This window comes from Narcine bancroftii, chromosome 4 (genome assembly GCF_036971445.1).
Source record: "Narcine bancroftii isolate sNarBan1 chromosome 4, sNarBan1.hap1, whole genome shotgun sequence".
NCBI classification, from domain to species: domain Eukaryota; kingdom Metazoa; phylum Chordata; class Chondrichthyes; order Torpediniformes; family Narcinidae; genus Narcine; species Narcine bancroftii.
Window position 1 is genome coordinate 224,899,517 of NC_091472.1, and position 23,344 is coordinate 224,922,860.

The 23,344-nt window shown below is 43.1% G+C and overlaps 1 protein-coding gene across 18 annotated transcripts in view; it reads right to left on the bottom strand.

Moving 5' to 3' along the window:
• The window catches only part of LOC138761643 (cation channel sperm-associated targeting subunit tau-like), a 189,483-nt gene that overhangs the window by 20,747 nt on the left and 145,392 nt on the right, over positions 1–23,344 (bottom strand). For 15 of the 18 annotated variants that reach the window (XM_069934105.1, XM_069934113.1, XM_069934107.1 and 12 more), the window contains 5 exons: positions 21,208–21,327; positions 18,027–18,254; positions 15,613–15,849; positions 11,046–11,291; positions 2,874–2,999 (listed from right to left, as the gene is read on the bottom strand). In XM_069934105.1, coding sequence (XP_069790206.1) covers positions 2,874–2,999; positions 11,046–11,291; positions 15,613–15,849; positions 18,027–18,254; positions 21,208–21,327 — 957 coding nt within the window. The remainder of the gene's footprint in view (positions 1–2,873; positions 3,000–11,045; positions 11,292–15,612; positions 15,850–18,026; positions 18,255–21,207; positions 21,328–23,344) is intronic. The other 3 variants (XM_069934112.1, XM_069934111.1, XM_069934109.1) reach the window with 2 other exon arrangements.

The window sequence follows — 23,344 nt, forward strand, 5'->3', positions numbered from 1 at the left end:
GAGGAGCCCAGGATCTAACCTGGGCTGTGGTGCTGTGAGACAGCAGCTCTACCAGCTGCCACCTCTGTGTTGAACATCACTTGGAAGGAGCACTTAATACACATTGTTGATTGCATCGGCCATGTCCTGAAGATCAGCAGCCTAAATAGTGCAAATAGTGGAAAATCCTGCGTGTCATCATCTAACTGCTATAGAAGTACATTCACTGCATTTCAATAGCAATTGCATTGCAAAAAGACTTCCATGCATGTTAAATTCAACATCCTAAATGAGATTTGAAAGGTGTTGTGTGGAAGTTTTTTTTCTTACTTTCTTCCAAACAATCATTTATTTGTGTCAGTATGTGGAGGGCAATATTTGCTCTGTCTCGGTGAAGAAAAATTCTTACACTTAAAATGAGGCGAGTGTGAATGAATGGTGTGATACACCAGCACATTGGGGATGGGTGCATAAAGCAACTTGAAATATAACATCTACATATATTCTCCATACATTCCATATTGAAACCAATTATTATTTATGGCCTTCTGTTTTTGTGTCACTCCATGTCAAGTTAAAGAGTCAGGGTCTTCAGCCCAACCCATCCATGCTTTATAAGGTGCCTTCTAAGTTAGTCTTATTTTCCATATCCCTTGAAACCCTTCCTCTCCATGTAACTATCCAAATATCTTTTAGATTTTATTAATGTACCTGCCTCTCATTCCACAAAGTTGTCCCTCAGGTCCATTTTAAATATTTCAACTCTCGCCTCAAATCTAATGTTTCAGATTCTCATCCCCTGGGAAAAGATGGTGACCACTCACCTTAATTGTGCTCCTTGTGATGTCATAAACCTCCCATACTCCAGGGGAAAACCCCAGCCTATCCAAACTCAAACCCTCCAGTCCTGGTAATATCCTTGCAAATCCTTTCTGCATCCTTTGCTACTTTACGCATCCTTCCTATACCAGGGCGACCAGAATTGCGTACAGTACTCCAGAGTGTGGTCTTGTACATCTGTAACATGATGTCCCAACTCTTGTACTCTGGGCCCTGAATGATGAAGGCAAGCATGCCAAAACCTTCTTCGCCTGAGTAGTCAATTTCAGGGGATTATGTGCTTGTTTTTCGAGTTCTCCTCTAAGCCATCCACGTAACTTACAGGTGTGATGTCAAGTTTGCGCAATTCTCCAAATATCTCATTAGCCTTGAATGCTTTTGCTGATTGAGTTGGCTCACATTCACTGTCCGAGCTTCAATTGGTGATAATGACGGCACCTTCAGTGTCCTATCCAAGCTCTGTGGTCTCATTTGATTCTTCTGCATTTATTAATAAGAAGATTATCATTTGAGCAATATTGTACAAGAAAATAGAGAGTAGTAAACTGCATACAAAGACAATTGTATTCTGGCCTTAATGTAGCAACAAGCCCAAAGTATCATTGTAACAAAGTCTGCCACCCACAGGAATATGATCTAAGAAGAAGATTTAAAAAAGAGCAAATCAGAAGGTTTGCTGGGGACAGGGATGGTAGAATTCCTGACCTGGGGACCAGGGACAATGGACAACAGGCCAGAATGGAGAAGCTACTGAGTCCCTGTGATAGTACAGATCTATCACCAATGTATATAGTGTATATACTGTATATAGTTACAATATCTAGACTGTGCTTACAGCGATTGGCTGAGAGCTTAGCCACGCCTACTGTCTGGGCCTTAAAGGGTTGTGTCCCTAGCCAAGTCGGATCATTCCGGACTGGTCGGCCACCTGTGAAGAGCTCCTGTCTTTTGCTAATAAAAGCCTTGGTTTGGATCAACGTCTTTGATTATTTCGACGAACTCTACAGTCCCTGGTGATTATTCGGCAGAGGTGGAGGGGATAAAGAGTAGTCCTATCCTGGACCCACAATACCACCTCATTAGTCAGAAAGTCGCAGCAGTGCCTACACATCCTGGGGAGGTTAAGGAGGGCAAGGCTACCGGCCCCCATCTTGACAATGTCTTGCAGGAGCACAATGGTGAAGGGCCTGCTGGCTTCATCATTGCGTGGTATGGTAGCTGCAAAGTATCGGACCGGAAGTCAATACAGAGAATCGTCAAAACAGATGAGAGGATCACTGGGGTCTCTATTAATGACATTTACCAAGAGTTTGTTTTAAGTAGGGGTTAAAGAATAATTGATGGTCTTTCCATCCAGTATCTTTGACCCACTATCATCAGGAAGGAGGTACAGGAGCATCAAAATCAAGACTGCCATACTGGGAAAAAGCTTTTTCCTGCAGGCTGTGTGATTGACGAACAGCATCCTGAAACCAAAATATTCCAAAATATTTCTACCAAGAGACATGCAAGCAAGCATGACTGCAACAAATGGGATCAACCTCAGGATGTCACGAACATGGGAGGTGAGGCCATTGGAGTAAGTATGCACAAAGTAGGTCCCAGCCTCTCTCTGCCAGCTCAGTCTGACACTCCCATTATAGTCTGGTGTCCACCACTTATTCAATTTCGAGAAACATAAGAGCCTGTGATGCTGGAATTTGGAGTCAAGCAGCAATAGTGGGAGAGAACGAACGGTTGGTGTTTTAGGTTGGAATCCTTTGTCTGGAATGCGGCTCATCTCTGCCTTCTCTGCGGTTTCGATGAGAGGTCCTGACCTGAAATGCTTTTCTTTGTCTCCTGCTCGGCCTGCTGAGTTCCTCCAGCAGAGAAAATTAACCTTCACCAGAACAGATAAAGCACCAGAAACACAGAGCACAAATAAACTCTGGAGAACATCCTAAAAACATCTTCAAATTTTCAATCACATTGACTCCAGATCCTTCTCTGTCACATGGTCTCTGTGATGGACTTTGTCAGGTGTGCCCCTGTGTCTAGATCAACTTGGAAAGTACCTTTTGCCTCTTGCCTTGATGATCTGGTTGGGAACTTCTTTTGTATTTATTTTGCTCTTCTCTAATTGTTGGAATCTTCACAGATGTTGCATCTTCAACTTTCCGAGTGTGGCTGGGTGACTGTGCCTGGAATAGAAAATGGAAGGTAGAATTATTATCTACATGCCTCTATCACCTGCTCCTCTTCTGGGCTGAACAAGTTAGACTATGCGAGATTTGTGGTGCAAGATAAGTATCTATCATAATTGTTGTGACCCTTTGACCATTATAATTGCCCATGGCAGTGAATCACTCTTTACTAGGCAATCAATAGCAGTTAAGTCATTTTTATTTATCGTTCACACCATGCTCACACAGTAAAGACAAGATTGCATTTCTCCAGGACCATGGAGCATACTACATAAATATGTTAGAAGTTAAACACATTAAAATATTAAGACATATACAGTAAATGCCCATGGTACACTATCCACAAATGTTCTGGAGTTCAGGAGTATGATTGCTTGGGGAAAAAGCTGTTACCCAATCTGGACGCAGAAGGGAGAACAGTTTACATGAGGGGTGTGTAGAGTCCTTCAAAATGTTTATTGCCTTTTGCCTGTATCGAGTGTTGTAGATGTCCTTTATGATAGGAAGAGTACCCCACCCCCCTCCCCCCCCAATGATCTTTTCCGCTGACATCACTATCCTCTGCAGGGTCTTGTGGTCTGAGGAGGTATAACTTCCAAACCGGACAGGATGCTCTCAATACATCCTCTGTAGAATGTAGAGAGGATAGGGGAGAGAGATGAACTTTCCTCAGCCTTCGCAGGAAGTAGAGGAGCTGCTGGACTTTGTTGGCTATGGAGTTGGTGTTAAGGGTCCAGGTGAGATTCTCCACTAAGTGCACTCCAAGGAACTTGATACTCTTGACGACTTCAACGGTCGAGCTGTCAATGGTCAGTGGACCATGGTCCCCCCAAGGCCCTCTTGAAGATGACAACCATCTCATTTGTTTTATTAATGTTCAGATACAGATTGTTGGCTCTGCACCAGTCCGTTAGTGACTGCACCTCATCTCTGTACATGGACTCGTCATTCTTACTGATCAGGCCCACCACAGTCATCTCATCAGCAAACTTAATGATGTGGCTTGAACTGTGTTTAGCTGCTCAGTCGTGGGTCAATAGACAATAGACAATAGGAGCTGGAGTAGGCCATTTGGCCCGTCAGGCCAGCACCGCCATTTTAGATCATGGCTGATCATTACCATCAGTACCCCTTTCCAGCCTTATCCCCATAACCCTTAACTCCGTTACCCACAAGAGTCTTATCTAACTCTCTTTTGAACATAGTCAGCGAATCCGCCTCTACCACCCTCTGTGGCAGAGCATTCCACAGATTCACACTTCTCTGGGTAAAAAAATGCTTTCTCATCTCCGTCCTAAAGGGCCTACCCTGTATTCTTAAACTATGCCCTCTAGTCCTCGTCTCCCCCATCATTGGGAACAAGTAATCAGACTTCACCTTGTCTATCCCCCTGATGATTTTGTATACCTCAATCATGTCCCCCCTCATCCTTCTAAACTCCAATGGATACAAGTCCAGTTTTTCTAGCCTTGTTGAAGAGTGAACAGCAGTGGACTCAGCATGCAGCCCTGCAGGGACCCGGGCTCATGTGATTGTCTTGGAAGTACTGTTTCCAATCCGGACTGCATGAGGTCTCCCTGTTAGGAAGTCTAGAATCTAATTGCAGAGGGAGGTGTTTCAACCCAGCAGGTTCAACTTCCTTATCAGGTACTGAGGCATGATTGTGTTGAATCCTGAACTGAAGTCAATAAACAGCACTCAAACATACGAGTCCTTATTTTCCAGGTGGGTGAGGGCTAGATGGAGGGCGATGGCGATGGCATAGTTCGTAGAGCAGTTAGATCTCCATGCGAACTGCAGGGGGTCCATTGACAGGGGAAGCAGGAGCTTGATGTGCCCCATGAGGAGCCTCTCAAAGCACTTCATGCAGAATTATCACTTATTGGTAGTGCAAAAAAGTGTGCACAGCGAATACATGTAAACAAAGAACTGTAAACAGGTAACAAATGTATACAAACTAACTGTGCAACACAGAGAATAAAACCAAAAAGTGCACAAGTAAGAGTCCTTAAAAGAGTCTCTGATTGAGTTTGCTGTTGAGGAGTCTGATAGTGGAGGGGTAGCAGCTGTTCCTGAACCTGGTGGTGTGAGACTTATGGTACCGATACCTCTCCTGATGGCAGCAGCGAGAACAGAGTATGTGCTGGGTGATGCGGATCCTTGATGATTGCTGCTGCTCTTCGATGGCAGCGTTCCCTATACATGTTCTCGATAGTGGGGAGAGTTTGTCCCAGGCTGCGTCCACTATCTTTTGCAGGGCTTTATGCTCAGGGGTATTGCTGTCCCAATAGCAGACCATGATACAGCCAGTCAGCACATTTTCCACCACACATCTGTCGAAATTTGCCAGGGTTGCTGGTGTCATAGCAAACCTCTGCAAACTCCTGAGGAGGTAGAGGCTTTCTTCATGATCCTTTTAGTGTGTTGGGTCCAGGAAAGATCTTCGAAAATAGTGATTACCAAGAATTGAAATTTGCTAACCCTCTCCACCTCTTATCCCCCAATGATCATTGGATCGAAAACCTGTGGTTTTCCCTTGCTGAAGTCAACATCAGCTGCTTGGTTTTGGTGACATTGAGTGTGAGGTTGTTGGTGGTGCATCGTTAGCCAAGTTTTCTATCTCCCTCCTGTTTGCTGACTCATCACCACTTTTTATGCAACCAACCCACATCTGTGTTATCGTCAGTGAATTTGTAGATGATGTTGTCATACCGAGCCACACAGTCATAGGTGTACAGTGAGCAGAGCAGGGGTTAAGAACAAGGCCTGCTGTGCTCTAGTACTGATGGAGATTATGGAGGAGATGCTCTTACCGATCTATACTGAATGTGGTCTATTAGAGAAATCTATATTGATCCCGTCTGGTTGGAGACTGCCAAGACAGAATACAAGGTGTTGTTCCTCCAATTTGTGGGCGGCCTCAATTTGACAGAACATGAGGTCATGAACAAACATGTTGGTGCGATAGAATTAAAATGGTAGGTGACTGGGAGGTCCTTGCTGTCACAGCAGATGGAGTGAAGGTCCCAGAAGAATACTGGAGAACATTTATTTAAAATGGAGGGTAGTTAAAGGTGATTTATGAGTCGAGCTTTAAAAAAAAAACACAAAGAATGGTGGTTGCTTGGAATTGGCTGCCTGGGGAGGTGGTGAAAGAATTTCAGAGAAGAGTAGATAGATGTATGAAGAGCCTAGTTCTGTTCTGTGTTTTATGTACATACTCATTATTTTAACTTAATTAGATTAAGTCACTAATCTAATGTGAAACATGGTAATTAAAAAAAATGAAATCCCAGATGTAGCTTGCTGCACATAACTTGGAATCTGTCTGGATTTCCTTATTTATATTCCTGGACCACAGTAACACTTTCCAAATATTTTCCAGCTTTTCCAAATGGATGACATTCCTGGATCTAACTACTCCATGTCTAGCTGGCAGAATAGTCCCTGTTCTCCATGCAAAGCTGTGAAACTCTCAGTTACTGTGTTGAATACCACTGTCTGGGACCTCGGTACACAATTTGCTTCCTTGATCTCTAAATCTGTGGGCTGCACAGTGGCATCTAGTAGAGCGTTTTCCTCATGGCATCAGAGACTTGGGTTCATTCTGTCCTATTCAATCCTGGTTGCTGTCTGTGTGGAGGTTGCATGTTCTCATGAAACCATAGAACACGACAACACAGAAACCGACATTTCGGCCCATCAATTCTCTGCTGATTATTCTGCCTGGTTTCATTGACCTGCACCCAGACCGTAGCCCTCCCATCCATGTATCAGTCCAAATTTTTCTTTAATGTTAATATCAGAGGGAGTCACGTGATGGTGTAATGGCCGGTTGGGAAAACCAGCCCTCTCCAAGAAAATAGAAAAAAAAAAGTCAGGAAAAAGCAAAGCATAACAGAAATAAAGTATAAGAAATAGAAGATAAAGATACAGAGAAGAGAAAGAAGATGGCTTCCAAGAAGGAGAAAGTAAGAACAGCTGGAAAAAAAGAAGTAAAAAAAGTCGCTGGAGAAGAAGGAAGAAGGCCTTACCTACAGGAAGGATCAGGATGCTGTGGTGACGAGGAGTGCCCGACCCTTGAGGTCAGTACCTGCCCTGCAGAGTCAAGACCCACCAGCCAGTAAACTACAAAAATGGCTCTCGAAGTCAGACAAAAGTGCGCAATCGGAGGAGAAATGCATGTTATATTCATGTGCACAGTATACAAGAATATTTACACATGTTGAATATAAAAGTGAAATTAATTGGCCAGCCACTGGTTCTAAATTAAATTGTTTATTTTAATCGCTTTAATTTAAAATAGGCATTTAACATCTTAAATAACAAATTAAAAAGCTGGACAATGTGTTAAAATTAAAAAAAAACATAACAATTAGTCTTCAACATCATCCGTAACCCCTTTGAATCCTTCAAAGTTGGATTATTCACTCTCTTTGTTAAAATACTTTAGGACAGCCTGCAAACCTTCTTCGGTTACTGTTGATACTGACATATCATCGCAATGTCTGCTTTCGTCATCAGTGGTGGAATCCTCATCATAAGCCGACTTTTCTGAATCTGCTGCGGATAGGTTTTGGTGTAATTTTATCCCATGCTCTGGCAACTCATCACAAACATCAGTATTGGTTGCTCGTTTCAGCCGTCTGGCTAGGGTGAATACATGAATGTGTTCTGCATCCATTCCTCCCATTCTGATCTAATGAATGTTTGGAATGATGATCACGGCTACAGTTTACATGTCAACCCACCCGGAATTACTGCAATGTGGGCGCCAACAGAATTTATAGTCCTTTGTGCTGAATACTTTTTGTGAGCTGGAATCAAATATGAGTAATGGTTTCTTTAGAAAAAAAAAACGGTTTAGTCTAGGCCTGTAACACCTTTCCACGCACAGTTTCATAACATTGGAGTCCATCCAACCTTTCTTGTTACCATGAACAATCACAGTATTGGGCATTTTTTCAGGCAGCAATATTATTCTTTTAAATATGATCACTGGCTTCAATTTAATGCCACTTGCAGTGCATCCAAGGACATGACCAGTAAAACATGACCTTTCACGTCTGGTCATGATTATGGCCACAGTTTTTGTTCCCGAAACAGCCACAGTTCTTGTGGCGGGGATGTCAAAGGCCATTGGGACTTTGTCCATGTTAACGACATCCGCAGGTGTGATTTTAAGTTTGCGTATTTCCTTGGTGACGAAGCTGTGAAAATCAATGCTTCTTTGTTCCCAATCTTCTCGAATTCACTGACCTACAGTTGTTCTAGTTCTTACTGACAATCTGTTTTGCTTCATAAACTTTGATATTCAGGGGAACCCCACCTTGAAATCCTGGATGCCTTTTTCTTATGCCAATGGACTTACTTTCATCTGAATAGCGACTGTGGATACAGCCTTATTTTTCTCGTCGACTAAGAACCCACTCCTTCAAGTCAGACTCTTAATGGGGCCATTTAGCTTTCAGGCCACAACATGAAAGTAATGGTGCATTCATCTTCTCAAGCTCATCTTTCTCTTTCCTCCATTCGTGAATGGATGATTCACCAACCTCAATTGTGCACAATTTATAGCAAACGTGGGAATGTAACAGCGGCAACAAAAAAACGTGCACAATTTATAGCGAGCAAGGGAATGTAATGGGGCAATGAAAGAATACATACAATTTATAGTGAGCATGGGAACTCTTTCTCTCTTTGGCTTGGCTTCGCAGACGAAGATTTATGGAGGGGTGATGTCCACATCAGCTGCAGGCTCGTTTGTGGCTGACAAGTCCGATGCGGGACAGGCAGACACGGTTGCAGTGGTTGCAAGGGAAAATTGGTTGGTTGGGGTTGGGTGTTGGGTTTTTCCTTCTTTGTCTTTTGTCAGTGAGGTGGGCTCTGCGGTCTTCTTCAAAGGAGGTTGCTGCCCGCCGAACTGTGAGGCGCCAAGATGCACGGTTTGAGGCGATATCAGCCCACTGGCAGTGGTCAACGTGGCAGGCACCAAGAGATTTCTTTAGGCTGTCCTTGTATCTCTTCTTTGGTGCACCTCTGTCACGGTGGCCAGTGGAGAGCTCGCCATATAACACGATCTAGGGAAGGCGATGGTCCTCCATTCTGGAGACGTGACCTACCCAGCGCAGTTGGCTCTTCAGCACGTGGATTTGGGTACATACAAAATAGCAACATTCAAAATTTTGATTTTGGAATCATCTCTTTGCACTGAATGCCATGGTATTCTGAGAACCAGGATATTCTGGTTATGGGACTGCACCTTATCAATGTTAATGGCCCAGACCCATCCCCTGAGGGAGAAGATTAACATATCAAGTGCCTGTTATCTGAGATAACTTAGGATAATTCTGCCCTATGGCATCTGTTTAATCATCCTCATTATATCAAATCAAACCATAAATTTCTCAATTTAAGATAAGGTTTCTTTCAATGAAAAGCTTTTTAAAATCATGACAGAATTAGAATCCTGCTTAACTCTGAAGCCTGTCTTTGATCTATTTAATTGATTCTCTCCAAAGCTTGTTAATTTGTTGCAGGAGGATATCATCTATATAATGGGTGATTGACACCTCTTGGGGGAAATTGAAAAGGTGTAAATCATGGGAGATTAACTGTGGCAGATAGTGGGACTATGGAATGCAAAGTAAATACAAATTGCTCATGAATCGGAATATAGAATACTACACACATGTGGTACATACGTGCGTGTGCTATACAAAAATATTTTTACTAAATTTATGATTTTCTGCATGTTACCTGTGTGTGTCCATTACATGAATGAAAATACAGTAAATTTCTGCTTTCTTTCAATTTTACTGACATCCAGTGACTGGTTTCCTCCGAGTGCTCATCATTTATCACAAAGATGCATGGGTGGGTAGGTTAATTGACTCCTGTAAATTGACCCTAGTATGTGGCAGCATCAGGGGGAGTCTACAGGAATGTGGGCAAAATAAAAAATATGGGATTAATGTAGGATCAGTGGGAATGGGTGGATGATGATCCATACACATTAAATGGGTCAAAGAGTCTGTTTCCACTCTATACCTCTGTACTTCATAGGGAGAGAGCTGGGCACCTCAACCTTCTCCAGAATCCAGCTGTAGCTTTAAACTAGGCACCATCTTATACGGCATGAACTGTGCTGGATGGGCAGTTTTGTAAGATGGCTGTTTCACAGAGGCAAACTGGATAGCCTGTAGATTTTAGTTTAGCTTTAGATTTCGAGATACAGCACAGCGACTGGCCCTCTGGCCCACCCAACCTGTCTCACCAGTTAACCAACTAATCCTATAGGTCTTTGGAATGTGGGAGAAAACTGGAGCACCTGGAGGAAATCCATGCAGCTCATAGGGAGAATGTAGAAACTCCTTAGAGACAGGGGCAGATTCCAGGAATCTGCTCAGAGATGAAAGTGGAAACTGCTACCAAAAATAAAGAAAAGGATGGATTTCAGCAGTCAAATTATTTGACCAACAATCACAGTACATATCAGGGGAGGGTTTTCTGACCTATTTGGATCTCCCTTACACTTGTCTGGATTAAACTCCATCTACCATTTCTCCATCCAAAATTCCTACTGATCTGTGTCCCTTTGACAACCTTCCTGTTGATCCACAACAACTCCAACTTGTCTGTAATCCTGCAATCAGACCACCTGCATTTTCATTCAGATCATTCATTCTCACCACCCCCCCCCCACCCTGGTTCTATCCTCTTTCCTCCACATCTCACCTACAGGATTCTTCATCCCCACCCCATTCATTTCAACCTGAGCCATTTGTCCTTCACCTCTCCCTTAACGATCCTCATTATACCATATTGTCACCTCTAACTAATCAATATCCTTTATTTATTTACACCATGAGAAACAATATCATTTATTTATTCTGGCCATTGAAATCCATGTCACCCCGTAAGTGTGTGCTTTGTGTGCCTTTACTGGGAAAATAGAGAAAACCCTTTTTTGTACGCATGGCAACAAACAGAATCTTAAAAACTAGCACCACTGAGCTGTGTGCAGTTCACGCTAATACTGACCAGTTCTGACTCTTCAGCGGGCAGACCAGTATCCTCTCCCTGCTGGCTGCCGGCCTTCCCATTGACTTCATCAGAAGTGACCTTGGGTTTGGGAAGCTTGGTGTCCTCCTGATTATCTAAGGTTGATGTGTCGATTTCTGCGGTGCCATCTCGGGATGCAGAAGCTTTATGATCAAGAAGAGGTGACAACAAAGGCTTGCTTCTTGTCAAATCCACAATGGGATATCCTGTTGATAGTACATGTATCTAAAGTAGAAGGATTTTAGCAAAGCTGAATATAATCTTTTTACTGTGTATCGTAGTTATAGAACACCATCCTGGGAAATGGGATTTTGTCATTCAGTCATTTCTAATGACAAATGAAAATCCATATGACAACTGAGTTTAAATTCCATTCCTGATCTGGAGGGATTTGAATTTGGGTCTATTACCATAAGACATAGGAGCAGAAATAGCCTATTCAGCCCATTGAGTCTTCTCCACCATTTAATCATGAGCTGATCCATTTTCCAACTCAGCCCATTGTCCAGTCTTCTCCCCATAACCTGGCTAATCAATCTCTGCGTCAAATACACCCAATGACCTGGCCTTCCCAAATGCCTATAGCAACAAATTCTACGGATTCAGTCTCTGACTGAACAAATTCCTCTGCATCTTGGTTCCATGGACACCCTTCAATCCTGAAGTTGTGCCCTCTTGTCCTCAACTCTCCCACCATGAGAAACAACCTTTCTACATCTTCTCCCTACACATCTTTCAACATTTGAATGTTTCAATGAAATCCACCCCCCCCCCCATTCTCCTAAATTCCAATGAATACAGGCTATGAGCTGTCAAATGCTCCTCATCTGATAACCCTTTCATTCCTGGGATCATCCCAATGATCCTCCTTTGAACCTTCTCCTATGTCAGCACATCTTTTCTTGAATGAGGAGCCCAAAACTGCTCACAATACTCCAGATGAGGTCTCACCAATGCCTTACAAAGCCTCAACATCCCTGCTCTTAAATCCTATTCCTCTTGAAATGCATGCCACCACTGAGTTAACTTGCAAGTTTACCTTCAGGCTATCCTGCATGAGGACTCCCAAGTCCTTTTGTATCTGAGTATTTTCAATTTTCTCCTCATTTAAAAAGTACTCTGCCCATCTATTATATTTGAGCCACAAGATAACCAGTCTGGCAACTGATTCTAGTACTTTCACTGCTCAAGAAATAAAACCCAACCACTAGAGATCACCATTGCAGAATCAATGAATATCCCCTGAAAAACAGTAAACAATGGAATGGTGAAGTAGCCGACTCCAGTTTATTTACCATTACTGCAAGAAATAAGGGGACACGGTTAGCATAGCAGTTGGCACAACGCCTTTACAGCACCAGTGATCGGGACCAAGATTCGAATCCCACGCTGTCTGCAAGGAGTTTGTACGTTCTCTCTGTGTCTACATGGGTTTTCCCCAGGGCCTTCAGTTTCCTCTCACCATTTAAAAACTTACCAGGGAGGAAACTGAAGGCCCTGGGGAAAACCCATGTAGACACAGAGAGAACGTACAAACTCCTTGCAGACAGTGTGGGATTCGAATCTTGGTCCCGATCACTGGTGCTGTAAAGGCGTGTAAGATGGCTGTTTCACAGAGGCAAACTGGATAGCCTGTAGATTTTAGTTTAGCTTTAGATTTCGAGATACAGCACAGTGTAGTTGGGCGGGATAGGCTCATGAGCCAAAATGGCCTGTTACCCTACTGTATGCATAAATTTAAATTTAAAAAGTGTCCCTACACTTTGCACAGCTTTTTGAATGTTTGTTTAGAAACACAGGCGACTCAATCTTTGCATCCCATTGACAATGCCAATTTCGCTCAGTGGTTCCAGAAGTAGGTTGGAGATCCAGTCATTGATGGAGGAAGTTGTCCTAAATCCTGCCCAGAATAATAAAGCATCAAGATGGCAGTGCTGCCTTGGGCCCGAAGTTGCAGGGGAGCACAGAAAGAGCAGCATGGCTAGCATTGTGGTTAGTGCAATACTTTTAGAGTGCCAGGTTTAAATCCAGCACTGTCTGTAAGGGTTTGTACATTCTCCATGGCTGCGCAAGTTTCCATCATTCAAAAATGTACAGGGACTGTCAGTTAATTGGGTGGAAATGGGCAGCACAGGCTGGAAAGGCCTGTTACCATACTGTCTGTTTACATTGCATGCCTCAATGGACCATGGTTGATGACCAAACAAGTGATACACCATGCCAGGAGGCCGCTGTGACTGATGGGTCACAGCACTGCTCGGAGGCCTTCATTGGAGCTGCCAAACCTATTTATGGCTTGCCCCGATGTTGAATGGGCTGTCGTACAACATGAGGTGATAGTGTGAAGATAGGGCCATCTCAAAGGACTGCCGACTAGTTGTTTCTTTCCAGTCCTACTGTGGATTGATGCATCAGCTACAGGTAGATTAGTGAAGATGAGGTTGTAGGCTTATTCCTCCTGCAGACCTAGCCTGGAGATGAGGTTCTTCAGGACTTGGCCAAATCCCACAATGATGGTGCTACTGAGCCACTCTTAGTGACAGGCATTCAGATCCCCATCCCAGAATGCACTTGATACTCTCTCTGCTTTCCCTAATGTTGTGCTTCAAATAGAGGAGTTTGGATTCATCAGCTGAGGAAGGAGGGCAGATGGTAATCAGGAGGAGAGTTGCCTGCAGATGTTTGACTTGCTGCCATCAGACTCAGTAGGGTCATGAGCCAACATTCTGAACTCCCAGGGACTACTAGCTGTATCGACTGTCCCAGGACAGACTCTTGGATACTTGGCACATTGCACATACGGTATCATTCTATGAGGACAATTCATCCGTGGAGCAGCTCCTCCAGTTTGGATGCGAGTCCAACTTTCTTGCCTGGAGAACCTCCAAAGTTTGAATGGGAAGGGACATTGCAGAGTGTCAACCACTCTGGTTGAACCAAAGTTACATGAATGAATCAGGCCAGGAAAACATGGTGGATTTCCACCCCCAGCATCATTTCCAATGAAACTGAAACTGAAACCAAGTTATAATTGAATTTACACTCTGTGGCAGTCAAGCTGAGATTTGGATTTGGGTCTCTGGATTGTTACCCTGGGCCACTGGATTATGAATCTGCTAACAGTTGCACCACCTCTAAAACCATTCTGAAGGTCAGAAGATGGTCGTGGGGATAGAGAGCTCACTCTAGTTACTGTGTGACTGTAACAATATTAATATTTGGGGAGAATTTATAAGATTTAGAGTAGGTCACATACACACACACATTTTAAAACAGATTCTATTTGAAAGAGTGAAGAATTCACATTGCAGGATCTCTGGAGAATGCAAGCACCTTTCACAAGTAGGTGTTAATTGACCATTGATTGACCATTGTCTTGCTGGAGTCATGCTGTCTATCAGTCTCTCTTTGGCTTGGCTTCGCGGACGAAGATTTATGGAGGGGGTAAAAAGTCCACGTCAGCTGCAGGCTCGTTTGTGGCTGACAAGTCCGATGCGGGACAGGCAGACACGATTGCAGCGGTTGCAGGGGAAAATTGGTTGGTTGGGGTTGGGTGTTGGGTTTTTCCTCCTTTGCCTTTTGTCAGTGAGGTGGTACCCTTTCTGCAAAGTGCTCATAGAAAGGTCACTCCTGGATTTTGTTTATCTAACCGCAGATGGGAGCAGAAGAAAGAACTCCTGTTCTTTTGCTCAGGAAGATGGGGGTCTTGCAAGACATGAGTCACATGCTCTCTTTGGAGTTTCAGTTGGAAAAGAGAGAGAGTTGAGTTAACAGCTCAGTCAGTGTGTGGGACACTGACAAGTAACTGAAAAGTGCAATCCAGGGAAAACTGTATGAAACTAATGAAAGCAAGTTCCAGAGCAGTAGATGGCTGGAAGTGCTATCTGTCTGATGTTTCTCTTGAAATAGAGGAAGGAATGGAACTCTGTGGTAGCTTGAAGAAAGAGGTTACCATCTAGAAGACCCTGATGGGGTCTTCTCTCTGCAAACCCTACAAGAACCTTCCTGAGCGGTAAATATTTACCTTTCAAGCACCAAGCCTGGTGAACTTTACACATGTTAAATTCTGTGCACAGTATGGTGATTGCCTACAATCAGAGAACTTGGAAGAAGGAGAAGTGAGATTGAACTGTGAACCAAATAACTTTTCTTGAATTTACACACATTACATACACATGCACTTAGAATTAGAAGGGGGTTAATTTGGGTTAGTTAAATATAGAATTAAGTTAATGTTTGATTCTATTTTCATGTTTGAAGTTGATTAAAAATAACTTTTGTTTTGAAAGCCACTTGTCTTTGTGAATGTAGATTGCTGCTGGGTTTTGGGGTCCTTTGAGCTCGTAATATGATGATGAACAGCCATCCTTGCATGCCTCGACTGGGTTCGTTTGGAAATCTGTGCCTCTCTGTACATTATTCTTCAATTCTTGGCACTAGATCTGGACTTCCAGAATATATCATCCTTCCCACATGGAGTAAATCCCCTAAAATCAGTCTCGGGAGACACTTGTGCTTCATTGCTTTGTGAATAGCCTTTATGTACCTGCTTTGACTCTTCATTTAATACAGCCTCCTCTTTCTGCCAACTGCTGGTCTCCCCATTGACTTTATCAGGAGTAGCCTTGGGTTTGGGGAGCTCGGTGGTGTCTTGATTGTCCCTCACCAATGTGATGATTTCTGCAGTGTCATCTTGCGCTGCAGGAGTTCCTTGATCAATAACTGACGAAAACGAGGACTTGCTTCTTGTCAAATTAAGAACGTGGTAGCTCACTGATGGTATCTGCAATAAAAATGGAAAATTAATCTTTTTATTGTGCAGCTCCATCTCCGGCGATGATTCAGGACCCAATTCTATGCTGCAAATTTGAAATCAAAGAACTATTAAATCTTGAGAGAGCTTCAAGTTCTCAAGATTGAACACCTCCAATGACCTAACTTGGTACAAGAACATGGGTGTGACTGTCTCAGAAGACTAAGGAAGTTCGGAATGTCCCTCATAAATGTCTACAGGTGCACCAACGTACCCACCCTTGATGGGTGCATCACATCCTGGTGTGGGAGCTGCTCCGCAGGATTGGACAAAGGTGGAGATGCTGGTGAATGCAGCACAGAACATCACAAAAACCCTTTCCCTCCAACGGATTCCATCTACATCTCTGCTACCTTGGAAAAGCCTGAAGACAATTTCATCTACATGCCACAGGCCCCTGAATGACACGGAGGAGAGAGCAGAAGGCAAACTTAATCTGCTGGAGGAACTCAGCAGGTTGAGCAACATCAGTGGAAGTAAACTAACGATCGATGTATCAAGTTGAAATTGAGATTCCAGCTCGGCCATTCTGTTCTCCCACTGATGCTGCTCGACCTGCTGAGTTCCTCCAGCAGATTGAGTCAGGCACCTGAATGAACCCCCCCCAAAAGTGCTCTCATGCTGTCCTTGCTGGTTGCTGATCTACTTTTCTTTTCATTGCAACTTTATCCTCTGCAAATTGTGCTCTTTACGTGGTTTTAAGAATTTTTAATTTGGGGATCGAGTATGGTAACAGGCCTGTCCAGCCCACAAAGATGTGCCGCCTAAATACACCCATGTGACCAATTCACCTACTAACCCCTTATGCCTTTGGAACTGAGAGGAAATCAGAGCACCCAGAGGAAACACACTCACTCATGGGGAGAAGGTGCAACCAATTCTGTGTGGGAAAGTCAGTCAGTCTATGGCTGTGGGGCAACTCTGCTAACTTAAACACATGTTCTGACAAATCATGAGGAGAGGCTTCTGAGGTCATAGTGTCAGAGAGCACAGAACTGGCCTTTTGGGCCAATTAGTCCATGCTGATCGAGTTGGCTTGCAGGTCTAATCCAATTTATGTCTTGTCACTCTAAACCCTTTCCTATTCACACATAAGCCTAAATGTCTCTTGGGTCAAATGCACTGGGGGAGACTTAGCCTAGGGCCATTTGGAATGAACTGTGTAGGTAGGTCTGGAGTTCCTTCTGGGCCAGACTGAGATAGTACAGAGAGCTTAATCTGTAGAACAACATCAATGAAACATGTAGGTTTTCCTGGTTTGGTTATTATTTCCAATGATGACCTTTTTATATTTTAAAATCAAGATTATGAATGATTTTCAATTGAATTGAATTTGGATCTCTTGATTGTGAGTTTGGGCCATTGGATTACTACCCTGGTAATTTAATGCTTTACGAAGTTGTTGCCAGGACTCAGGGACCCTGAACTATAGGGAGAGGTTGAGTAGACTGGGGCTTTATTCCTTGGAGTGCAGGAGGATGAGGGCTGATCTCGTAGAGGTGTGCACAATCATGAGAAGTCATAAGAGGGATAGATCAGGATGAGAGCAGACATTCTTTTGCCCAGAATAGAGGAATTGGTAACCAAAGGACATAGATTTAAGATGAGGGGGGGAGCAATTTAACAGAAACCTGAGAGGTAACCTATTTTTTTTTTACACAGAAGGTGGTGAGTGTATAGAACGGGCTGCCAGAAGACGTGATGAGGCAGGTACAGTTGGAATATTTAAGAAAAAAATTGGATGGATACATAGATAGGGATATGGGCCAGATGCAGGCAGGTAATACTGGTGTGGGACATTTTGTTCAGCATGGGAAAGTTGGGCAGAAAGGTCTGTTTTCATGCTGTATGCCTCAAATACCCTGTCACTTCCGAATACATTGAGAATAAAAGAACATAATGGGAAGCTTAAATAAATAGCCTACTCCTGATGATATGCCCTTTGCGTGCCTCTTTTTGGGTTTGTTTAAATATCCAGGCTTCTTCAAATGTGATGTTGAATTGTTGATGACCATTCCAACACACAAACCAAGCAGTAGATTGAAAGGTTCAGAACAAGTCATCAGTGATTGAGGAAGTTTTCCAAAATCTGACTAAGAAGTCATAGAGCATCCATCCTGTTGGGTGTGGCCAGCACCACTACATACCTGTCCTAACCCATTATCATTTGATGCAAGCTCCTCTCCTTGATCGTTCTTTACTTGACTGTTGGCTTGGTCAAGCTTGATCTCACTTGCACGCAGCTTGCTGAGTTCTTGATGATCTGAGGTCAATCTGGAGACGTCTTCCTTCACAATAGTTTCTTGTTCCGGAAGTGATGACTTTGAAGGGTGACTGCCCATCAACTCAATGACCTGCAGTCTTCCAAATAATTCCTGCAATTAAAAAAAAGATTTTAATTTTAACAGTGCTGAATATCATCTGTTTATTGTGCTTTTCCACCTCCTTACCAAAGGTAAATTTGAATCTATTTCTGCACTGAGAACTAAAGAAAAAACAAAGTAATGATTGGGCCCTATAACTTCATGAATACCACAATGAGTGACACAGTTGTGCAGCTCAGAGAGTGCACACAATCAGAGCTCCAGATGCCCAGAATTAAGCCGGACCTCAGATGCTTTCTATATGGAGATTGCATGTTCTTCGTGATGATAAAATACTACAGCACAGAGAAAAGACCCTTCATCCATCTCATCAGTGCCTAAATGTTAGCCTGCTTCATTTCAATGACCTGCACCTAGACCATAGCCCTCCATACTCCTATCATCCATGTACCAATCCAAATGTTGAAATTGAGCTCGCATTCACCAACAAGTTTCAGCTTGCTCTGCACTTTGCGTGAAGAAGTTCCCCCAAAACTTCACGCTAAACTGGGCCCTCTTGTAATTATCTCACCCAAGCTCAGTGGAAAAAGCCTGCTTGCATTTACCCCATCTCTACCCTTCATAATTTTGTACACCTCTATTAAAACTCACCTCATTCTCCGATGCTCCAGGGAATAAAGTCCTAACCTCTTTAACCTACAACTCATCAAGTTCCAGCAATCCTAGTCAATCTTCTCTTCACTCTTTCAATCTTATTGATATCCTTCCTGTAGGAGATGTGACCAAAACTGCACACAATACTCCAAATTTAGCCTCACCAATGTCTGATACAACTTTACCATAACATCCCAACTCCTACTTTGATTTGTGAAGGCTAGTATGCCAAAACACTATTTATCCACTGGGTGATCTGTTTTCCTTCCACATTCCAAAGATGTGCTGAATATGGGGTGTTTGACAATAGTAAATTGCTCCGAGTGTCTTAGTAGGCAGTAGGATCAGGGGTGGGGGTTAGTAATAGAGTTAAACAGCATGGACCAGGGTCTTCAGGCCAACTCTTTAATGCTGACCAAGTTGGCATTCTGGGCAAGTCCCACTTGCCCACATTTGGTTCATATCCTTCTATTGTTGGAAGGAAAGTGGAGAAAATATTTAAAATTGGGATTTTTGTAGGATTGGTGTAAATGGGTGATTGAATGTCAGAGCAGACTTTTTATGCTCTCTCTAATGACCATTGTACAAGGAAAGCCGACTGTCAACATGTGGGGCTTCAATGGGCAGTTTCATAAGATGCCTTCATTGGTAAAACTGCAATCATTTCCAGCAAATTTTCTGCGGATGTCTGGAGGAATGAGCTCCTCACAGCAAGAACTGGATCTGCAGAGGACCGGAAACAAGCTTTTCCCTTTGGACCTAATGATGATGAAACATGGGTCATCTACTCAAAGCGGAGTATAGTTTGATCCTTGACCTAATGGGTCCAATGTATCCAACCTTATGCTGGGAGACCATTGTTTGTGAGGGATGCTGTAGATTTACATCTGACATTAAAGTAGAGCTAAACATCAACCATCCAGACTTATGCACCTGCTTGGGTATTTCTGCATTGAGAAACAGAAAAATAGGGGTTGTAGGTCAATCAGGTGTAATTGTGCGGCACGTACTCATGGGGTGAAAGAGCCTGTTACCGCGCTGTATGTCTAAATTTTAAAAAGTAAATAAATAAAGTTTTCTAGACATTGGAGGATGCAATTTCTAAATCTGTATAGAACAGGGCTCAGCAGAGAGACGCAGGCATGTTGAGGCACTGGAAGAAGGCAAATCACAATAATTACAATACCTCCTTGGAATTCTCAAAAGAAGAGTTAATAATGATAGGAGTTTATAAAGTCGTGACAGGAAGTGATAGAGTGGACAGTGAGAATCTCTTGACCAAGACAATCAGCTGGAGGGACTCAGCGGGTCGAGCAGCAACAGTGGGAGGAACAGAATGGGTGGCATTTCGAGCCAAAGCTCTTCGCCACAACTGAGGAAAGTTTGAACAGGAGCAGTGTAGAGAGGATAATGGCGACTCAGAGATCTCACGTGGGATTCGCAAACCAGGCCGAGGTGGAACAGGATCGAAAGAGACACAGGTCCACCAGATGTTAGAGGCAAAAGGGTCAGGTGGAGAAAGGTGTGTCACACAGGGTGGAGTGGGTGATTAAAAGACAAAGGCTGTCAGTGCTGGAGTGAGAAGTGAGAATGGTGCTATAAAGACCAGATAGAACCAAAGAAGGGATGGGGGGTGGGGGGATGCAGTGGAGAGTAGAGAGCAGAAGAATCTATTGATGGGTTGCCAGGATGAGACTGTGTGGGGATGGTTAGGATGGGATGTTCAGTTTCTGAACACCCTCATCTGCAGTCTCCTGTGTGTCTCCAGTTCGAAACTCTCCCACCCCCATAAACACAAGGAGTCAAGTGCTCAAGGTGAGGAGGAGGAATTTAAAGGGGATACGCAGAGCAAATTTGTTTTTTTTTACAGAGAGTGGTGGATGCCAGGAATGGGCTGATGGGAGTAGTAGTGGAAGTAATGGGTACAAGCATGATATTCAAAAGACATAGGGACAATATATGGATTGGAAGGGTTTTAGAAGGATATGGACCAAATGCATGCACTTGGGACTAGCCCAGAATGCCAAATGGGCCAGCAAGGACAGGTGGGGCTCCTTGCTGTTTGACTTCATGATTTGAATGATCAACGTCCAAGCCTTTCAATGTGCGGTCTCAACTTATTCTTGAGAAATCCAAGTCCAACTCATGTCCTGAATGGCAGACTGGGAAACAATAAAAGAGCACTTCACAGAAGAACAGATCATTGTACCAGGACAAAAACAAATTTCACTGCGTTGTGACAGTAAAAAATCACAGTCTTCACGTTTAATGCAAACGGAACCCTTCACCTCCTTCCTCTCAGTCATACTTCAAGTCTGCCTCTTGGGCAATTGGATTCATGACCACTCACCTGATCAGCCGTAGATGTTGTGGGTATTTCATTCGCCGCATCCAGGTCATTCTCTAAATTTGTGGTCGGTGATACTGAGAATCCTGACAAGCCCAGATCAGGACTTGACCCTGCCCGCAGCTAAATTCAAAGAAACGACCATTTCAAAGAATGATATATAATTTCTCAGATACTGTGAACTTATTCTGGGGAACTGACTGCAAATCAGTAAGCCAAAAAAAACCATTTGATCATTGGAGTAAGAGAGTCAAGGTTTACAGATTTGTCAATACAAATACCTTTGATAAATCTATTCATAATGTACCTTAAAAACAATAACAAGAGGTGGGGCTTGTTAAATAGAATAAAGGATACTGGGCTGATCGTAATTTTGGGTATTGAGAGATGTCGCCAGTCGATAGATGTATGTGATGACATGAATACATGTTGCCAAATGCTCTTGTAAGTCAGATGTAAAGGAGTGATTACGTTCATGTTTATCATCATCTGACTGTACACATACAACCTGACGAAACTGCATTTCCATGGACCACGGTGCACACACACGCATAATAATAATCATATATTATATATACACATGCATAAAGATACAAATTAAAATATCAAAATATTTTGGTATGATTTACCCAGTTACAGATACCATTCATCAATCTCACAACCTGCGGGAAGAAGCGATTTCCCAACTTGGCAGTCCTGATTTGGATGCTCCTCCACCTCCTTCCTGATGATAGTGGGTCGAAGATACTGTGTGATGGATGGGAAAGGTCCTCAATAATTCTTTGAGCCCTTTTTAAGCAACTCTCCAAGCAAATGTCGTCAATAGAGGAAATGGAAACTAGTGATTTTCTCAACCGTTTTGATAATCCTCTGTATTGATTTCTGGTCCGACGCTTTGCCGTAACCATACCACACAATGATACGGCCTGATGGGACACTCTCTCAACTGTGCCCCTGTAAAATGTTGTCAAGATGAGGGCCTTGTTCTCCTGAACCTCCTTGGGAAGTGTAGGGGCTGCTGTGCTTTCCTGACTAATGAGATGATGTTGTGGGCCCAGTATACTGAGGGTTGTCCTTTATATGCACACCAAGGAACTTTATACTTTCAATTCTCTTCAAAATGAAGCTATTGATTTGTCAAGGAGAGTGGTCAACCTTCATCCTCCTGAAGTCCACAATTATCTCCTTTGTCTTGTCCATGTTGTTCTCACGCCATTTTACGAGCCTCCCAACCTCCTCTCTGTAAGCCGACTCATCATTGTTGCCAATGAGGCCAACAACTGTTGTATCATCTGCAAACTGATGGTTGTGTATGAAGTGAATCTGGCAGTGTAGTCATGAGTCAGCTGCGTGAACAGTAGCGGGTTGCTGCATGGCCTGCTGAGTTTTGCCCTCAACCCCAGCATCTGCTGACATCCCTGTTTAACTGAACCTTTATCAAAATGTCTGAGAACTTGCCCTTGATAGCGCAGCCTTCTCAATCAATCTCTTTTGTCCTGAGGTGGAGGGGGACAGAATCACTAGAAAATTTTCTTTCTGCATTTGTCAGGTTGTTGTCACCAACTGCATGTTATAACAGAGTAGCATTCATCCCATATGCACAAATCCAGGTCAAGAGATTATCAAAGAAACAGCTTTCCAATGATTTAAAAATAATCAAATAAGTTATTGTGGAAAAATGCATAAGGTGGAGATGCTTGAATTTGAAGAAAAAAAAACAGTATTAAGCAAATCCTCCATTTTATGTTTGATTAAAGAGTAAGGTGGAAAAAGAACATTAAAACCGGAAATAATTTCAATTTCAGGTGGAGACTATGATTAAAATGAGACAAGAAATATAAATGGATGAGGAGATGAAAATTAACACTAACTTTAACACAAACTAATCATTTGGCTATATTAGTTCCAGAAAAATGCCTGCTAATAGGATGGAAAGAAAAAGTAAAATGCATTATTGAATAAAAACACATAAAAGAATCATGATGGGGGATCAACAACTCTCAAGTTTACTGGCAAGAAAAGGGAGGGAGAGGCTGAAGAGGAGCAGAGATGTTATGTCACGTGCCCAGCATTCCTTTATTATCCGAGGCTGAGGAAATGAAACAAGTATGGGATCAGTAATGATGGAAAATAAACACAC